Source organism: Meleagris gallopavo, chromosome 20, assembly GCF_000146605.3.
Source record: "Meleagris gallopavo isolate NT-WF06-2002-E0010 breed Aviagen turkey brand Nicholas breeding stock chromosome 20, Turkey_5.1, whole genome shotgun sequence".
Taxonomy (NCBI): domain Eukaryota; kingdom Metazoa; phylum Chordata; class Aves; order Galliformes; family Phasianidae; genus Meleagris; species Meleagris gallopavo.
The window spans coordinates 4,208,868-4,223,756 of NC_015030.2; the positions used below are offsets into that span (position 1 = coordinate 4,208,868).

General features: G+C 55.1%; 1 protein-coding gene and 2 long non-coding RNA genes across 6 annotated transcripts; 1 reads left to right on the forward strand and 2 right to left on the reverse strand.

Annotated features, from left to right (window-relative positions):
• Positions 1-362: 362 nt before the first annotated feature.
• LOC104913758 lies at positions 363-2,648 on the reverse strand. The gene is made up of 3 exons (XR_795608.3): positions 2,561-2,648; positions 1,875-2,008; positions 363-1,293 (listed from the first exon to the last, which is right to left on the reverse strand). It is a non-coding gene; the product is annotated as an uncharacterized LOC104913758 (long non-coding RNA).
• On the forward strand, positions 2,607-9,001 carry ST6GALNAC2 (ST6 N-acetylgalactosaminide alpha-2,6-sialyltransferase 2). Its single transcript, XM_003211420.3, has 10 exons — positions 2,607-3,117; positions 5,159-5,251; positions 5,343-5,403; positions 5,709-5,883; positions 6,632-6,797; positions 6,878-7,016; positions 7,285-7,388; positions 7,467-7,550; positions 7,971-8,070; positions 8,158-9,001. The coding sequence occupies exons 1-10, from the start codon at positions 2,627-2,629 to the stop codon at positions 8,323-8,325; spliced, it is 1,581 nt and encodes a 526-aa protein (XP_003211468.2). The 5' UTR covers positions 2,607-2,626; the 3' UTR covers positions 8,326-9,001.
• Positions 9,002-10,126: 1,125 nt separating this feature from the next.
• On the reverse strand, positions 10,127-13,134 carry LOC100539010. Of its 4 annotated transcripts, none has more exons than XR_004161721.1 (5): positions 13,018-13,134; positions 12,321-12,427; positions 11,246-11,335; positions 10,464-10,553; positions 10,127-10,303 (listed from the first exon to the last, which is right to left on the reverse strand). It is a non-coding gene; the product is annotated as an uncharacterized LOC100539010 (long non-coding RNA). The 4 variants fall into 4 exon arrangements; XR_004161722.1 differs by having other exon boundaries at positions 10,127-10,213; positions 10,464-10,534; positions 13,018-13,120; XR_004161723.1 differs by having other exon boundaries at positions 10,464-10,534; positions 13,018-13,120.
• Positions 13,135-14,889: the final 1,755 nt, after the last annotated feature.

Sequence of the window (14,889 nt, forward strand, 5' to 3'; positions counted from 1 at the left end):
CGTGTCCCACACTTCGTGATGCCCACCTGCCCTTATGGAAATGGCAGGGAAGCTATTTGGAGTGCACAGAAGCTGTTTGATGCCATCGCACCCTGAAAGTGTTGTCACATCAGCCCTGCTGTTTTGAGAGGAAGATGTAGGAGAGAGCCAGGAGCTGTAAGTACAGTAAGCTGTAAGTAAGTCCTTCTCAGTGGGTTCCCCAGGAGTTAACAGCCCCCAGCTATTCCCTGCTGGGATGTGAGGACAACTCCCCCTGCTCACAGTGCCACATTCCTGGCAGGGCTTCCAACCCTTTGTTTGCTTTCCCTCTCTTCCCTTTCGGTGGTGTGAGACAGCAAAACCTCCCCGTGTTGGTGACTTGCCCGATGGAATTGGTGTTTATTTGTGTTACCCAAACAGAGAGTGGGTTTGGGAGCAGATCTCAGTGAAGTTTGCACCCTTCCTCACCTCTGCGTGTAGACCTGTGCTTTCTTCTCAGGGATGTGGCAGCAGGGAAAGCCAGTTGGACAAGAAAAACTATTGGTAATAAGGGAGGGTGAACAAGATAAAGGAGCGACCTGAGGCTTTGTTCTGCACAAAGCAGAGGATGACCTCCCTTCCCTGAGTGCTTTGGGAAGGAACTGGAGCGGGGCCCTGCAGGCAAACAGCTCCTAAGATGTGGCAAGCCCAAGGCATGGCCAGACCCAGCCCTGGGGCACAGATCCTGGAGAGGGTCCTGGGAACACCCTGGGGTCCCTGGGTTGTCACGCCATGGGAACCCTGCAGGCAGACACGGCAAGCACCGAGTTATGCTCAGTGATGCTGAGCGTGGACGCAGAGTGTGGGCAGCCCCCAGGTGTCCTTCAGCAAACCTAGGGGATGTTTGGCCTGCAGAGACCCTGGCAGGATTGGTCCAGAGCAGCCAAGAGAGCGCTTGGAGTGCCGTCATCTCACCCCAATTAGAGATGTTTTCCAGCTCTGTGCCCATCCAGAACAGATCCCAGAGCCTCACCGAATGCCTCGTGCCCTTCGGACTGTGTGCTCAGCTTATCTCAGCCCCAGCCAGCGGTCCAGGGCTGACTGACAGCTCTGCCATGCACGGGCATCTCTGTGATAAGTGGGGCCGAACCCAGTGGGGCAGGGGGGAACCTCGTCCCTCTGATGTTCCTGCAGGCAGCACAAGGGCACCTCAGGGCACAGCTGTCCAACGGGATCCAGTTGGTGTGGCACAAAGATGAGCCACGTTAGCCCGGTTTCAGTGCTGCATCCCCGCTCTGTCCGTAATGGAAATCGATGCCCCGTTTCCTTTGGCAGCTTTGGGGTGAAAAACACAAAGGCAGAGCTCAGAGTGACCAAATGACCTCTGTGCTGCCCTTCCCTGCACAAAGACCTAAAAGCCCCACTGGGATCACAAGGGACTGTGAAGGCATTTCACCTCTCCAAGGACCTGGCAAGGGGAGGTTTGGCCAACGGCTGCCCATTTTCCCATTCCTTATATTCAATATGAGGGCAAATTTCTCCCAAAGAGAGATCAGGCACAGGCTGCCTGGGGAGGTGGTGGAGTCACTGTCCCTGGAGCAGTAGAAGAAATGTGCAGATGTGGCAGTGAGGGATGTGGTTTAGTGGTAAATACTGGTGGCAGGCAGACGGTCGGACTGGATGACCTTGGAGGTCTTTACCAACCTTAATGATTCTGTGATTCCCAATTTCCCACAGCAGTGTGGATGGCTCAGGCCTGAGTTCCAAGAAGCAACTGCCCGAATGCACAGCCCAGGCTAAGGATGATACTTCTTACCGTGATTATTTTGTGTGTGTGTTCTTTCCCTAACCTCAATGGAAGTTACCATCCTAAAACCTTGCCACATTTACCCAGCTTCTAAACAAGCACAACTTACCTTCAGGGTGTGGGCCAGCATCGTTGTGGCATAACATCAGTGGAGCAGATAAACTGTGTATCTCAGCAAAGAAACGACAGCAAAAAGCCACGTGGAGTGAAAACTGATGGAGATGTCAGAGCAGCTCCTCCGCCCTGATGGGGGAAGGCATCAGAGCTGTGTTACAGCTGTAGGCACTTCCACATAGCAAACCCATGGCTTTCCCCAGCCTGCTCATGCTTTGCTCCCCCAGGGCCGAGCCACACTGACTCCTTTGTGATTTACCCACACAGTGGGTAACTATTAGCCCTGATTAACGAAGGGTCAAAAGAAATCACATGAGCCGAGGCAACCCTTAGATATCAGTGCTGGATGCCGTCCCACAGTGTAAGAAAACCATTTAGGGATCGCTTGGAGTTGGTTTGTTTTCTTCTGTTAGATGAACCTGGCAAAACGTATCTGGAAATACACCCTCAAACAAAAAGCTGAACGTTTTCCTTCAGAAAGCAGCCAGGCTCGGCCCCAGCCCCCCGCTCACAGCTCCTCTGCGGGTGCCGGGGGCAGTTCCAGCCGCGCTAGGGCAGACTCCCTTTTTTCCCTCCTTCCCCCCCCCCCTTTTTTTTTCCTTCCTCTCATTTTCCTTCCCCCCTTTTTCCTCCTCCTTTCCCCTCCCCATTTCTTTCCGTCCCAACGTGGCTTTTACAGACCGAGCTCCGCGATGGCCGCATTGCGCCCACGGGGTCCGGCGTGGGAGCGGCGGACGAGAGAAGCGGATGAAAAAGTTACAGGAAAAGGGAGAAAGCTCCGATTTGTGCTCAGCGAGGAGGTGGCGTGAAAGGGAGGCGAGAAAAAAAAGAAAAAACAAACGCAAAAGCCGCTCTGAGTCAATGTTTAACCCCCAGCGCGCAGCAAAAGCGGCTCAAAAGTGCTGCTTTTTTTTTTTTTTTTTCCTTCTCAGCGAGTCTGAACCAGTCCGCCCAGTGCCTCCTCCCTTCGGCTCACACCCTCCTTCCTCCCACCGCTCCTCGGGAACATCCATCGGTCCGTCCGTCCATCCATCCGTCCGTCCGTCCCGGCTGCGGGGAGCAGCGCAGCACCGCCGCGTTCGGATCCACGCGGACCCGATCCGGAAAGCAGCGATGGGGTTCCCCCGCTGGAAGCGTTTCTGCTTCTTGCTCCTCGCAGCCTTCACCTCGTCCCTTTTGCTCTACGGACACTACTACGCTACGGTGGAGCTGCGCAGCGGCCCGAGGGTCGCGGCCAGGTACGGGGGATGCGTGTGGGGCGGATCTGTGGGGCCTGGGAGCTGCTCGGCCCCTCCGTGCCCGCTTTGTTCGCTGTTTGAAGGGCTGTTCCCCCCCCCCACCCTCTGGGTGTCCTGAGTCCTGTATGGGACTCCTGGGCTGCTGGGGGCTGCGAGGGTCCCTACGTGGACGCAGGGTGAGGGATCAGAGCACCGCCGGCAGCAGGGTTGGAAGGGGCTGCTTTCCGGGGCTGACCCTACACCGCAGCTGCAAGAGTAGGGCACGGCTGCCGGCAGCCCGCAAACTCCCAGACTCCGGCAATGGGCATCTCCTCCTTTGCTTTCCCTTCGGCCTTCCCCTGAGCACCCCCAGTGCCGGGCTGGGTGCTGGGCAGCCCCGGGCGCACGGCTGTGAGAGCAGGGACGGTGCTATGGGACAGAGGGGAGAATCTGTAGGATCGCAGCCGGTCCAACACAGGGACAGCGGAGTGCAGGCAGGTTGGCACTGGGAGGCAGCTGGATGGGCTGCTCTGGGGCTGCATCTCCCCCAGCGGGAGCTCTGTGCACCCATCCCACCTCACAGGCCAGGCAGGAGCTGCTGCACAGTGTTGGGCTCGTGCCTGGGTGCCCTTGAGAGGAGAAGCTGAACCCTACGATGGCTCCAAAGCTCTCCTGGGATCGTTCCCATTGGCTTTAATCCCAATACCAAAGTGCAGCAGCTCGTGTCCCATTGGCTCTGATTCCCAGCATTTGCAAACACACTGCCCTGTAATCTCTGCTTGTGCCTCCAAAAGTATCAACCTGGAGCCACCAGTGCTGCTCTGGAAGCTGATACAGGGCTGAGCTGGGACTGAAATCCACAGGTGCAGCACTCCTTACTGCTAAACACGAGCATGGGGTGACCTTCTGGGCTTTTCCTCCTACTGGGGCGCAAGGGGTGGCTGAGCAGTGCTGCATTTTGGGGAGCACAGTGTGCACAACGTCTCCTCCTGCTGCAGCCTGGTGGGGACACGCAGGGCTTGGGAAGGTGCTGAGCTCTGAGTGTGGAGCTCTGCCCATCCCCAGCATCCCACCTGAGCTCTGTGCTGGGGAGGAGGCCCCACACTCAGACCTTTGCAATGGGATGGAGCAGATGCTGCTGTTTCAGCTACCTCCAATGGCTCTGGCACTGTTTGCTTCAGACAGATTTATTTTCTGGAAGCAGAGAGGGACCAGAGAGCAAAGATGTCACACTGATGAGTGCCACCACAGTGACTGAACACACCCTGCCTCAATTCATGGTGCCCAGCACCGCACCCCTCCCCAGAGCCCCATTGTCCATCGATGGGTCCGAGGGGGGGCTGTCATCTTCTGGGGCAGCCAAGCATTGCTGGGCATGGGGACGCTGCATCCCGGGAGGTGCTGGGCAGCAGCTGTGTCACAGACTGCTGGCACCGTGTGGGGGATGGCTGTGGTACAGCAGGTGGGGTGTGAGCATCAGCTCTAGGGATGGAGCTGATGGGGAGGAGGTGTCCCTCCCCTGCAGTGGGGAACAGTGGAGGAAACCCAATGCTTGCTGTACGGGAGGAGGCAGAGCTGTGCTCCCCACCTGCTCTACCTGTCCCTGAGATCCCATAACAAGGAGCCCTTGTTGCTCCACAATGCCCCGCTTTGCTGAAAGCACCTGCTGCTCTGAAGAGCCCTTCTGTGCGCGGAGGAATGAATGGGAGCCTGTTCCCCACAGGTGGGCTCCCACCTCCTGCCCGGCCCTGAGCTGCCTCAGGGGCACCCATGGGGCTCTGAGCCCCCCAAGGTGCAGAGTGTGTCCCCCAGAGGTTGGCAGTGGAGGTATGGGCACAAGAGGGATTTTGTTCCCCTGTTTCACGTGGGGCACAGTGCTGTGTCTCCAAGCATGGGGTGGCACTGATGTGGGGCATCAGAGCATTCCCCAGCCACCCTCGCACCCCCCGCAGAGCCCTAATAGCCCCACTGTTTTCCCAGTGCAGTGATGGGCAGGGGCTGTCAGGATGGGGAGCGTGTTGAGGTGAGGACTCGGTGTCACCCTCCTGCTGTCCCCTTGCAGCTTGCTGCAGCCAGAGCTGCTGTTCCTGGTCCACCCAGACACCTCACGTCCAGACAATAGCCACCAGCAGGACCTCAGAGGGACTGTGAAGAGGTAACTGGGGGGAGAGAGGGAGTGTGTGTTGACCCCAGTGTGTGTGGGAGCCTCCTGAGCCCTTCTTACTGCTATATTTCTCCCTTTCCAGCAGGGAGTTCTTCTCCCAACCATCCTCAGAGCTGGAGAAGCCCAAACCCAGTGGAAAGCAGGTGACAATCAGCAGGACGTGGAATGTCCCTGGTGCTGTCCCCTGGGCCACCAGCCTGTCCCCACATCGAGGGGCTGCTCCTGTGAGCCAGGGCTGTCCCTGTGCTCCATCCAGGTGCCCGGGGTAGGAGATGTTCACATCCGTCTCCATAAAGCCCAAGCCTTCAGCACCCTGAGGAGATGGGCTCTGCATTTGGGAAATGGAGGCACGAGGCAGAAAGGGAGCAGCTCTGTCCCTGGGTCTGACCTCCCCTGGGTGCCTGCTGAGGCTTCTCCAGGCTCAGTGTTGACCATTCTCCCCCTGCAGCCCACCCTGTGCCCCCGCTCGGTGGCAGCCACGGTGAAGGCAGACCCCATATTTAAGGAGCTCTTCCAATTCGACATCCCAGTGCTGATGTGGGACCAACACTTCAACCCCGAGACGTGGGACAGACTGAAGGCACGACGTGTCCCATACGGCTGGCAGGGCTTGTCCCAAGCAGGTATGGGGCTTGGGGGATTCAAGGGGACCCTGACAGAAGGGGCCAGAAATGGAGAAACCCCACAGAGGAGCTGGGGATCTCAGTCTGTTCCCACTCCCAGGGAGTGGGGTGGTGGGGACAGCTTTGCAAATGCCACTTAGCAGCATCTTGTGACATTTTCCCCAAATAAAAGCTCCAGTGTGTGCATAATGATGAACTGAGGCACGGAGGACCTCGGACAACCCGCTCCATTGTTGTCAATGGAGATTGTTTGCCTTCCAAGCCCAAACCTACTCTCTGCTCTCCCCGGCAGGAAAGTGATGGGGATGGGGGGAGCAAGGAGGGGGTGGTTGCAAGGAGGCTTTGTCAGGAGGGGAAGTGGCCGGCGCTGGCTTCTCACAGGTCTGGGGCTGTCCAGATGCGTCCCTGTGCCTTGCACAGCACTGGGCAGCTGCTGTGGGGAGTGGGGTCAGTAATATGGGTCTGGGAGAGGAGATTTCTTCTCCAAAAGAGCGGTGCTGCAGTGGCACAGCTGCCTGGGGAGTGATGGAGTCACCGTCCCTGGAGGTGTTGAAGAACCACAGAGATGTGGCACTGAGGGATGTGATCAGTGGGGATGGGGTTGGGGTTGGACTCAGTGATCCTAGAGGACTTTTCCAACCATAGTAACGCTGTGATTCTTCCCACCTGAGGTGCACCCATCCACACACGCTTGTTTGAAGTGCTCCCAGCAGTGCTGACACGTACCTCTCCCTTTTCCCCGATCCAGCTGTGGGCAGCACCCTGCATCTCCTTAACAGCTCCTCCAACACTCAGCTCTTTGACGGTGACCGCTTCCCCGGGGGCTGCATCCGCTGCGCTGTGGTGGGCAATGGGGGGATCCTCAATGGCTCACGGCAGGGCCGGGCCATTGATGCACATGATCTGGTCTTCAGGTAGGGCCAGGAGGGCACAATGGGGTTGTGGGTGCTGGGGTGAGCCCAGCCCTGGATGTTGTCCCGTGGTGATCCCGCAGGCTCAATGGGGCCATCATCAAAGGCTTTGAGGAGGATGTTGGGACCAAGGTTTCGTTCTATGGCTTCACGGTGAATACCATGAAGAACTCCCTCATTGCCTACGAGGCGTATGGCTTCACACAGACACCGCAGGGCAAGGTGAGACCCCGAGGGCATGTCAGGGTGCCCACCCCTGAGAACGGGCTGCCGGGGGGGTGGGGGGGTCACCATTCCTGGAGGTTCTCAAGAAAAGAGTGGTTGTTGCACTGAATGACAAGGTTAATGGTATAGCGGTGATGGGTTGATGGTTAGACAAAAGATCTTAACGGCCCTTCCTTAATGATTCTATGATTTTATGAAATTGACCCCTGAGGCTCCTCCAAGCTTCAGGAGCCTCAGTCCCCACCATGCCCCTGTTCCTGTGTAGGACCTGAAGTATATCTTCATCCCTTCGGACGCACGCGACTACATCATGCTGAGATCAGCCATTCAGGGCGGCCCGGTCCCCGAGGGCTTGGACAAGGGTGACGAGTGAGTGAACTCACCACTGGGACCACGACATGGCCAGCTCTACCCCAGGTGACACCAGTTCTCCTCTCCCTGCTGCAGGCCACAGAAGTATTTTGGACTGGAGGCATCCGCGGAGAAGTTCAAGCTGCTGCATCCCGATTTCTTGCATTACCTGACAACCAGGTGAGGATGAGGAGGCAGATTTTCCCCCCTGCCAATCCCATTTGCCGCAATGCTCACATCTCCTCCTCTCATACAGCCTTGCTGCATTCACCTGGCCCTCCATTTCACAGCCAGTTCTACACAGAACTGTTCTAATGGGAGCAGAGGGAAGATCCAAAGAGATTTGGGGTTTTTTTTCTGTGTTTCATGGAAACCAGTGCCAGGTTTGGGGCAATTTTAAATAACGGGGAGGTATGTTTTAGCAGCTGGCAGAGAATATGTTGAACCTTAGCAGCAGACATCAGAGAATCCACATATTCCCCCTTCTAAATGCCACGAGAGGCCAGCTTTGGTGGGTGCCCTGCCTTACTTTGCTGTTTGGTGGGGGGGAGGTCTTAATGCCGTGCCCCCTCCCAGCGCTGCCTCTGCTCTGCTCTGCAGGTTCCTGAGGTCAGAGCTCCTGGACATGCAGTACGGCCACCTCTACATGCCCAGCACTGGGGCACTCATGCTGCTGACAGCACTGCACACCTGCGACCAGGTGAGGGGACGCCCTGCCCAGCGCCTGGGGGGACCTCCCACCCTGAGCCCATCGCCAGCCTTTTTCCCTTATCCCATCACCCCACAGGTCAGTGCCTACGGGTTCATCACGGCCAACTACGAGCAGTTCTCTGACCATTACTATGAGCCAGAGAAGAAGCCGCTGGTGTTCTACGCCAACCACGACATGCTGCTGGAAGCAGAGCTGTGGAGGAGTTTGCACCAGGCGGGGATCATGGAGCTGTATCAGCGGTGAGGGCAGCTCAGTCCCACTGCAAGGACTCTCGGTGCAGCACACAAGTTCTCCTCTTTCCTGAAGGCCTCCTTCCGTCCCTGGACGGCTCTCCCTTACCGGCAGGCCGGCCTGAGGAGCAGGGCCTGCAGCTGACAGCAGAGCAAAGGCGGTGGTGCAGGGCGAGCCAAGGCTGGCAGGGGAAATACTGCAATTCCTCAGGGCCCTCCAGCATCTCATTTGTGACTCTGAGACCGAGTGTGGGTTTGGGACACCTCTGCACGGGGCTGTGAGCTCCTGATGCCTTGAGAATGTCTGTGGGGCAGCAGCAGCCCCTGGGAAGCACAGCGTTCATCCGCAGGTGGGGCAACGTGGTGCTGGAAGGGGATGCTGGAGAAGCACGCATCTGACACACCTCAGTTCTTGGAACTTCTTGGAGACCTACAGCCTTGGAGTCACACTGGGTAGGCTGCAGAAGCTGCAAGGCAGGGCTATCAACAGCGTGGTACTTAGAAGAGAAAAATGGAAACCCAAAAGGAGGTGGTCTTGAACCCTCCCACCGTCCTGCGTAATCCAGCACTGCTGCAGTGGAGTGGTGGAGGCTCCTCCAGCTCGTGGTGGTTGGAGGGCTGATACTGCACAGCAAAGGGAGCGTTGTGATCTGATTACTTTGTGTAATTAGAGGAACATTGAGTCATTATTTTCTTCTACGCCTGGTTTAGTGAATGGGGTGGGTCGGACAAAGCATCCTGTCTCCTGGTACACAGCAAGGCTTCGAGTTGGGAATGGCAGAGGTGTGGGCTAGGGGTGGGAGTGGGGTTACAGGGATGCTGCTGGTGCCCAAGCACAGCTCTGCAAGAACGCAGCACGCAGGGCGGTGGCCGCGTTGGCTCGCTGGGCACTTTGAAAGCAGCCTCTTCCCACCTCGATGCCATTTGCTGTACGTCAGCTGGGAGGGTGGAGGGGACAATTGCTTGCAGATATGGCAAGAGATAACCGGGCTGAGAGCCAGGGAACCTCGCGCTCCCCTCCGGCTCCATCCTCCTTTGTGACACAAAGCCGCACTCAGCTGCTTCGACCTGCTTCAGATGTAATCTCTAGTGGAGCCCTGTTTGCCTTCTCAGGTACGCCTCAAATTAACCTTTGTTTGTGGCAGACACTGCACAATGGTACCATGGCAGCCTGCTACGCCTGTTTTTACAAACACTCAGCAAAACCTCTTCCACGACAACACGTCTGATTCTCACATCCCTAAAAGACAGAGCACCGAAAGCTACTCAGTCCAAGTGTGAGCGCAGCCCACGTGGCTCTGAACACACCCATCAGTGCCACTGAGCCACACGAGGCAAAAAGAACAGCTTTTAAAAAGGAACGCTGACACAGCGCAGCATCTCACCACGAACCCCATCCAGCCCCCAGGGATACAACTGGGAGCAAAGCAGAACCTGCTGTACTCACACACAGCTGCTCTATTTTAAAATGGAAGGTTTTTTCCCTTCCAGCCTGGGGTTAAGGCACCCCCCAGTCTGTTACCTTAGCAGCCCAGGAACCTGATGGTTATACTGCTCCCTTATCTTGGAGCATCTAAGCTGACCACAAGCTGTGTAGCTTTCACAGCCCCAGATCAGCCGTAGTCACAGTTACTGTGAATTCAATCTCCTCAACTTTTGGCATTCTTCTGTGGAAGACAATGAAATCTGAAGACTGCATGAAGCAGAGTAAGCTCGCACTTGCTCTTATTTCAGAAGGCATTTCAATTTGAAATCCTTTCTACTTGCCCAAAGTCATTTCTGTTCAAAGCAGATACCCAAAAAGACTTTGACTCTCAAGATTTTCAATGATTTGTTTTATTCAGAAACAGCAAACTGCAGGAACCACTTGCTCCTTCCTCCAGCCAGCTGCAGATCAGGTCCTGTGGAAAGGAGAGCCAGAGCAGAAGCAACCATCAGCTGAAAAGTTCCCAATGATGTGCGTTACTGAATCAAGAGTACACGCCTCTCTCCTGTAACACCAAAAGTATGCTTTGTTTTTTCCCCCCTGCTCCTTGGAAGCCCAAAGCTCCACGTGCTTTTCCTTGTAACTGCTTTTTGGAACCTATCTGTATTGACAAAGCTGCCACTCTGCTGGCTGCAGTAACATCTCCTCCCTTTTTGTATACCAACCTTTATTTCCTACGGAAGCGTGCTGTCGTCAAGTCTGCTGGTTCAGCCCATCAGTGAACAGTACTGATCTTCTACAAACAGACATGAGTTCTGTTAAATAAAGCATGGAACTACTGAGCAGAATGCAGCTGTCAGCCACCTGGAGATAAAGTGCTCTAGCAGAGTGTGTATTTAGTGACTATGCAAGATTAAAACGTATTTATCTGCCCTCCAAATGTGCTTTACTGTTTGGACAAGCAACTTAAAAGCTCTCGTAGATGTAGAACTAAACTGTACTTATGACAATAGCAGCCTATGTTTATTATTATGGTCCCTGCACAGTCTTGCCATATCTGGGCTCCTAAGGGCAGACACAGGCATAGAGAAAAGTGCTTGTGCTGCAGCTGTGCATCGCAACTGCAGGAGAAAAGGGAACAGCTGCTGCTCCCTGCCCTCCTCGTGGGCACCTGCACCATTTCTATCTCTGCAAGATGTAGAAGAACTGCTGAGGGGAAGAAATACAGAAGCCTCAGTGGACATTTCTCCCTCACAGCTGAGTTGTCAGACAGGGATAACAGCACATCACTGGCTCTGTTTCTGCCCTGCTCTCATCTACACCAACTCCCCAAGTTCTCCGGAATAAAACACAGTGAAGACGCCCAAAAGCAGCCATGCCTATGAGCTGTGTCCTTCCTGGGAACCATTCAAAGATTAGACATTCTCGTCAGCAGATGAGTCACACTGCCTACAGTTTTGGCACATAAAAGTCTACGATTAACAGAAATACTCAAGGATTCTCTTACCAGTTTGAGGTCCAACTTCACAGCTGCCTTCTTGCCAAAGCTGTCTCTGGGGGATGATATAACCTCAGGGTTCTGTACAACATTTTCCTCCTAAATGGAAATTGCATTGAATGCTGTTAGCAACAACCCTCCAAGATTGTCCTGCCTTTGTTTCTCCTCCAGCCCTTCTGACAAAAACCAGCACCGAGTCACAAAGCAAGAACTGGACAAGTTTTCCTTTCTAAGATGGGCAATTTTTGCCTTAAACTTAGCATAGCAGAAACCTGTCCCTCAGAAACAAAGGGCCATGTTTGCCAGCGAGTTGTTTCACTCGAGAGAAGAGACTTTGGGAGGCAGATGCCATTTGAAACTTCCCTTAGGAAAAAATACAAGCTTAAGAGGCTTTGGTGGTTTAGACCTTGCTGTTCATGCAGTCTGCTACTTCTCATCATACAGAAATACCTTATACAACTCGCAGAAAATAATCCATTCATGTGAAATATATGTTACCTATGGATTTATCTTAGGAAATGCATTCAAGCAGGTTGCAAAAAGATACATCTGTTCGGGAGAAGGATTTTCCAGTGTCCCTTTTTGGTGACCTTTTGGTGTAAGTGGCTGCTCCCAGCAACCCGATGCGAGTTTAAAACCATCCCAGCACACCTCCAGATCAGCACTCAGACCAATTATCCTTTCACTAGGTCTACTTCTGTGACAAACACACTCATGAGATGAACTGTGTCTCCACAATGAGCTGTCATCCAATCTACTTCTAATCCCTTCTACTCTTGCTCATCTTCAACAATGCTGACAACCAGGTGCTCTGCGGGGCACCAACCGCATTAAAACTCCCATTCATTGTGTGCTGCCTCTCAGCTTGTGCAGCAAAAGGCTGCACACTCAGATGGCAGCTGCAACAAAGCCAGTCTTGATTGGCTTAATTACATTAATCAAGCCATCAGGCTTTTATACCTCCTCCCAGCAGCCCCAGGGGCCCAGAGGGATATCACCTGACACAGCAGAACAAGCCTGATCTCTACAGCCCAACAACAGAAGAAAACTGAAGTATGAGGAGTTGAATGCTGCTGTTTCTCACCTTTGTGCTGCTGATACAGGCTTACTGCCAGCCTGGTGAAAGACTCAGCCTCCTGGGAAGGTGAGCGCAAAGGGTATTTTTCCCTTTGCTGGACAACATGCTGCCACCTGCAAGAATAGAGAGATATGAGTTAATCCACATAACAAACCGTTCTTTTACCTTCTTGCTTCCGACGCCGAGCCTCAGAGTCACACTTCCACAGCGGAACGTTTCGGACAGGGATAACCAATCGCCTCATCACCGGCTCAGCCGAAGCCCGGACCGCGCGGTCCGCCCAGCACGCGGAGCCGTGAGCACAGCAAGGGGACGGCGGGCAGCAGCGCCACCTAGCGGCCGGGTTCGGGCAGGGCAGCGCGGCTCTCCACTCGGACGGCTGCGCTGAGCCGAAACCACAGCGGTGCTGAGCACCTCGCGGCGAAGGAATCGCTGCACATCAGGCCTAACGGCCCGGCCTGGGCGCCCCAGAGGGCGAGGCGGATGCGAGGCCGCGTCCCCTCAGTGCGCCGCGCCGCCGTGCAGGCCCCACGGGGGGGGAGGGCGAAAGGCTGCCTCCTCGCAAGAAAACACGGAGGGCTCGCGTTCTGTAAGCAGCCGTGATGGTGCGCGACAGTCCCCCGCTCCCGTTCGTGCCATCCCCGCGCCCCCCGGACGCCGCCGCGACCGCGGATTGCCGGCGATGGCGCCGCGCGTTACTCACCGCCACCAGCACCACCGCCATGTCGTCACGGAGACCGGAAGAGCGGGCTGCGCACGCCTACCTCGACCGCCAAGTCTCGCCAAGACCGCGAGAAAATGGGTGCGCGGGGGCGGCCGGGAAGTGTAGTGCAGCGCTGTGTACCCGCGGCCTGGTGAAATGTCGGAGCCCTCAGCGTTCCTTGAGCGGGCCCAGTTCTTCTCATGGCCCAGAGGTGTTAAATAAGAGGAAGATGAGGAAATAAACGTGCACGACTCCTCACCAGGGCGAGGCCTGGCTCTTCCAGAGGCACTCCCTTAGGCCCAGCAGGGCAGGCCGCAGTGAGACTGTGCTGCCCTGCGGTGCCCTGTGCTGGGCCGGGCGCCAGGCCTCAGCACTATCAGTGCTCCCAGCTGTCCTCTGTTTGCTGGGAGGCGCACGTGGCCATAGAGCGCCTCAAAGGGCTGAGCGAGGGTGAGCTCACAGTGCAGGAGCGGAGCTTCAGAAGGGCTAATGGGCTGGAGGTTGGGGTTAGGCAGTAGTTAATGTGTGAGCCGTGCTTTGGGTGTGTGGTGTTTGGCTGTGTGTGCTGGTAAAAAGCTGCCCTGAAAGCTGTAGGATCCCTTGTGGTGCAGCTGAAGCAAAGGGAGGGGAAAACAGGACTTTGTAATGGTTTTTTGCTGGTCCCAATGCTTTGCCCAACCTTGTGAGGGAAAGCAGCGGGAAATGGAGATTGAGCAAACCTGAGTCTGAAAGAGGAGAAATCTGAGGATGGATACATGTCCAGTGTGTAATGGGTGTCACCCTGAGATGTCTGCGAGTGGAGGGTGCACTTCCTTGGGATGCTCAGAGGAAAGGTGTATTCCTCAAACATCAAGGTGCCTGGTTCTCCACAGCAAACCTTACAGTGGCATCTTACAGCATGATAACAGATCTGTCTGACCGGGGAACAACATCCAGTCTTGCCCCAGGGAGCCGTGCCACCAAGGAGCCTGGCGTCTGCCTCTGGGTCCCATCTGGTGGCCAGGAGCTGCTGCCCATGTGGGAGGCCCTCTGTGGGCACAGCACTCGAGTTCCCAGGGAAAGGCAGTGTAGAGTTGTGTTTGTTTTTAATGCCTGGATACTCCTGGCCTCGCTCCTATTTTAGTACATGATTCTTTCCAGAGCGTGGATTTAACCTGTCTGGTAAGTTCTTTGCTCTCCAGGATGGCTCGTATTGCTTCCTAAAAGTCTCTTTTAAAATGTCAATGGGCTGCAAGAATCACTTTATTATGGTGAGACAAGAAGGCTGCAAAGAGACAGCAGTGTGCTATTAGAAATAAGCTGCTTCCCCTATTAAGCGTCTGCCTAGGAAGCCTTCCCCAGCCCCCAGTGCCTTCTGAGGATCTGCAGAGAACCTCATGAGCTGCGCAGGCAAGGAGCACGGAGGGAGCAGCCAATGAGCAGAGAACCTCTGGCTCACTGCATGAGAGCTTTAGTGCCTTCCTGCCCTGTGAGAGCATTCTGGAAGGAAGAGTGAGACACAGGATGGCAGTCATTAACACAGCCTTCGTTTCCTCTGTGAAGATGTGGCTGGCAGCCTGCCTGCTTTTAGCTTTCCAGAGAAGCAAATACGTAAAACCCAGCAACTAGAATTAGCCCTTTAGATCCCTGAGGGACATCAAGTTTTAAAATAAAGCAGCCAAAATCCTGCCTTGTGTGGAGTTCAGATTATAGAAGGAGAGAACATTCTTAATTGTAGCATGGATGATGCTCACACCACAAAGTAGCTGTGTACTTGTGCTTATAGACGGATGAGCTCAGCCAGGGGCAGACTCAACGAGTTAATGGCTCAGGAGAATGGCATGAGCTAAGCGTGTAGTAGTGTGGCTGTATTTATTCATGATTGCAGAGCGT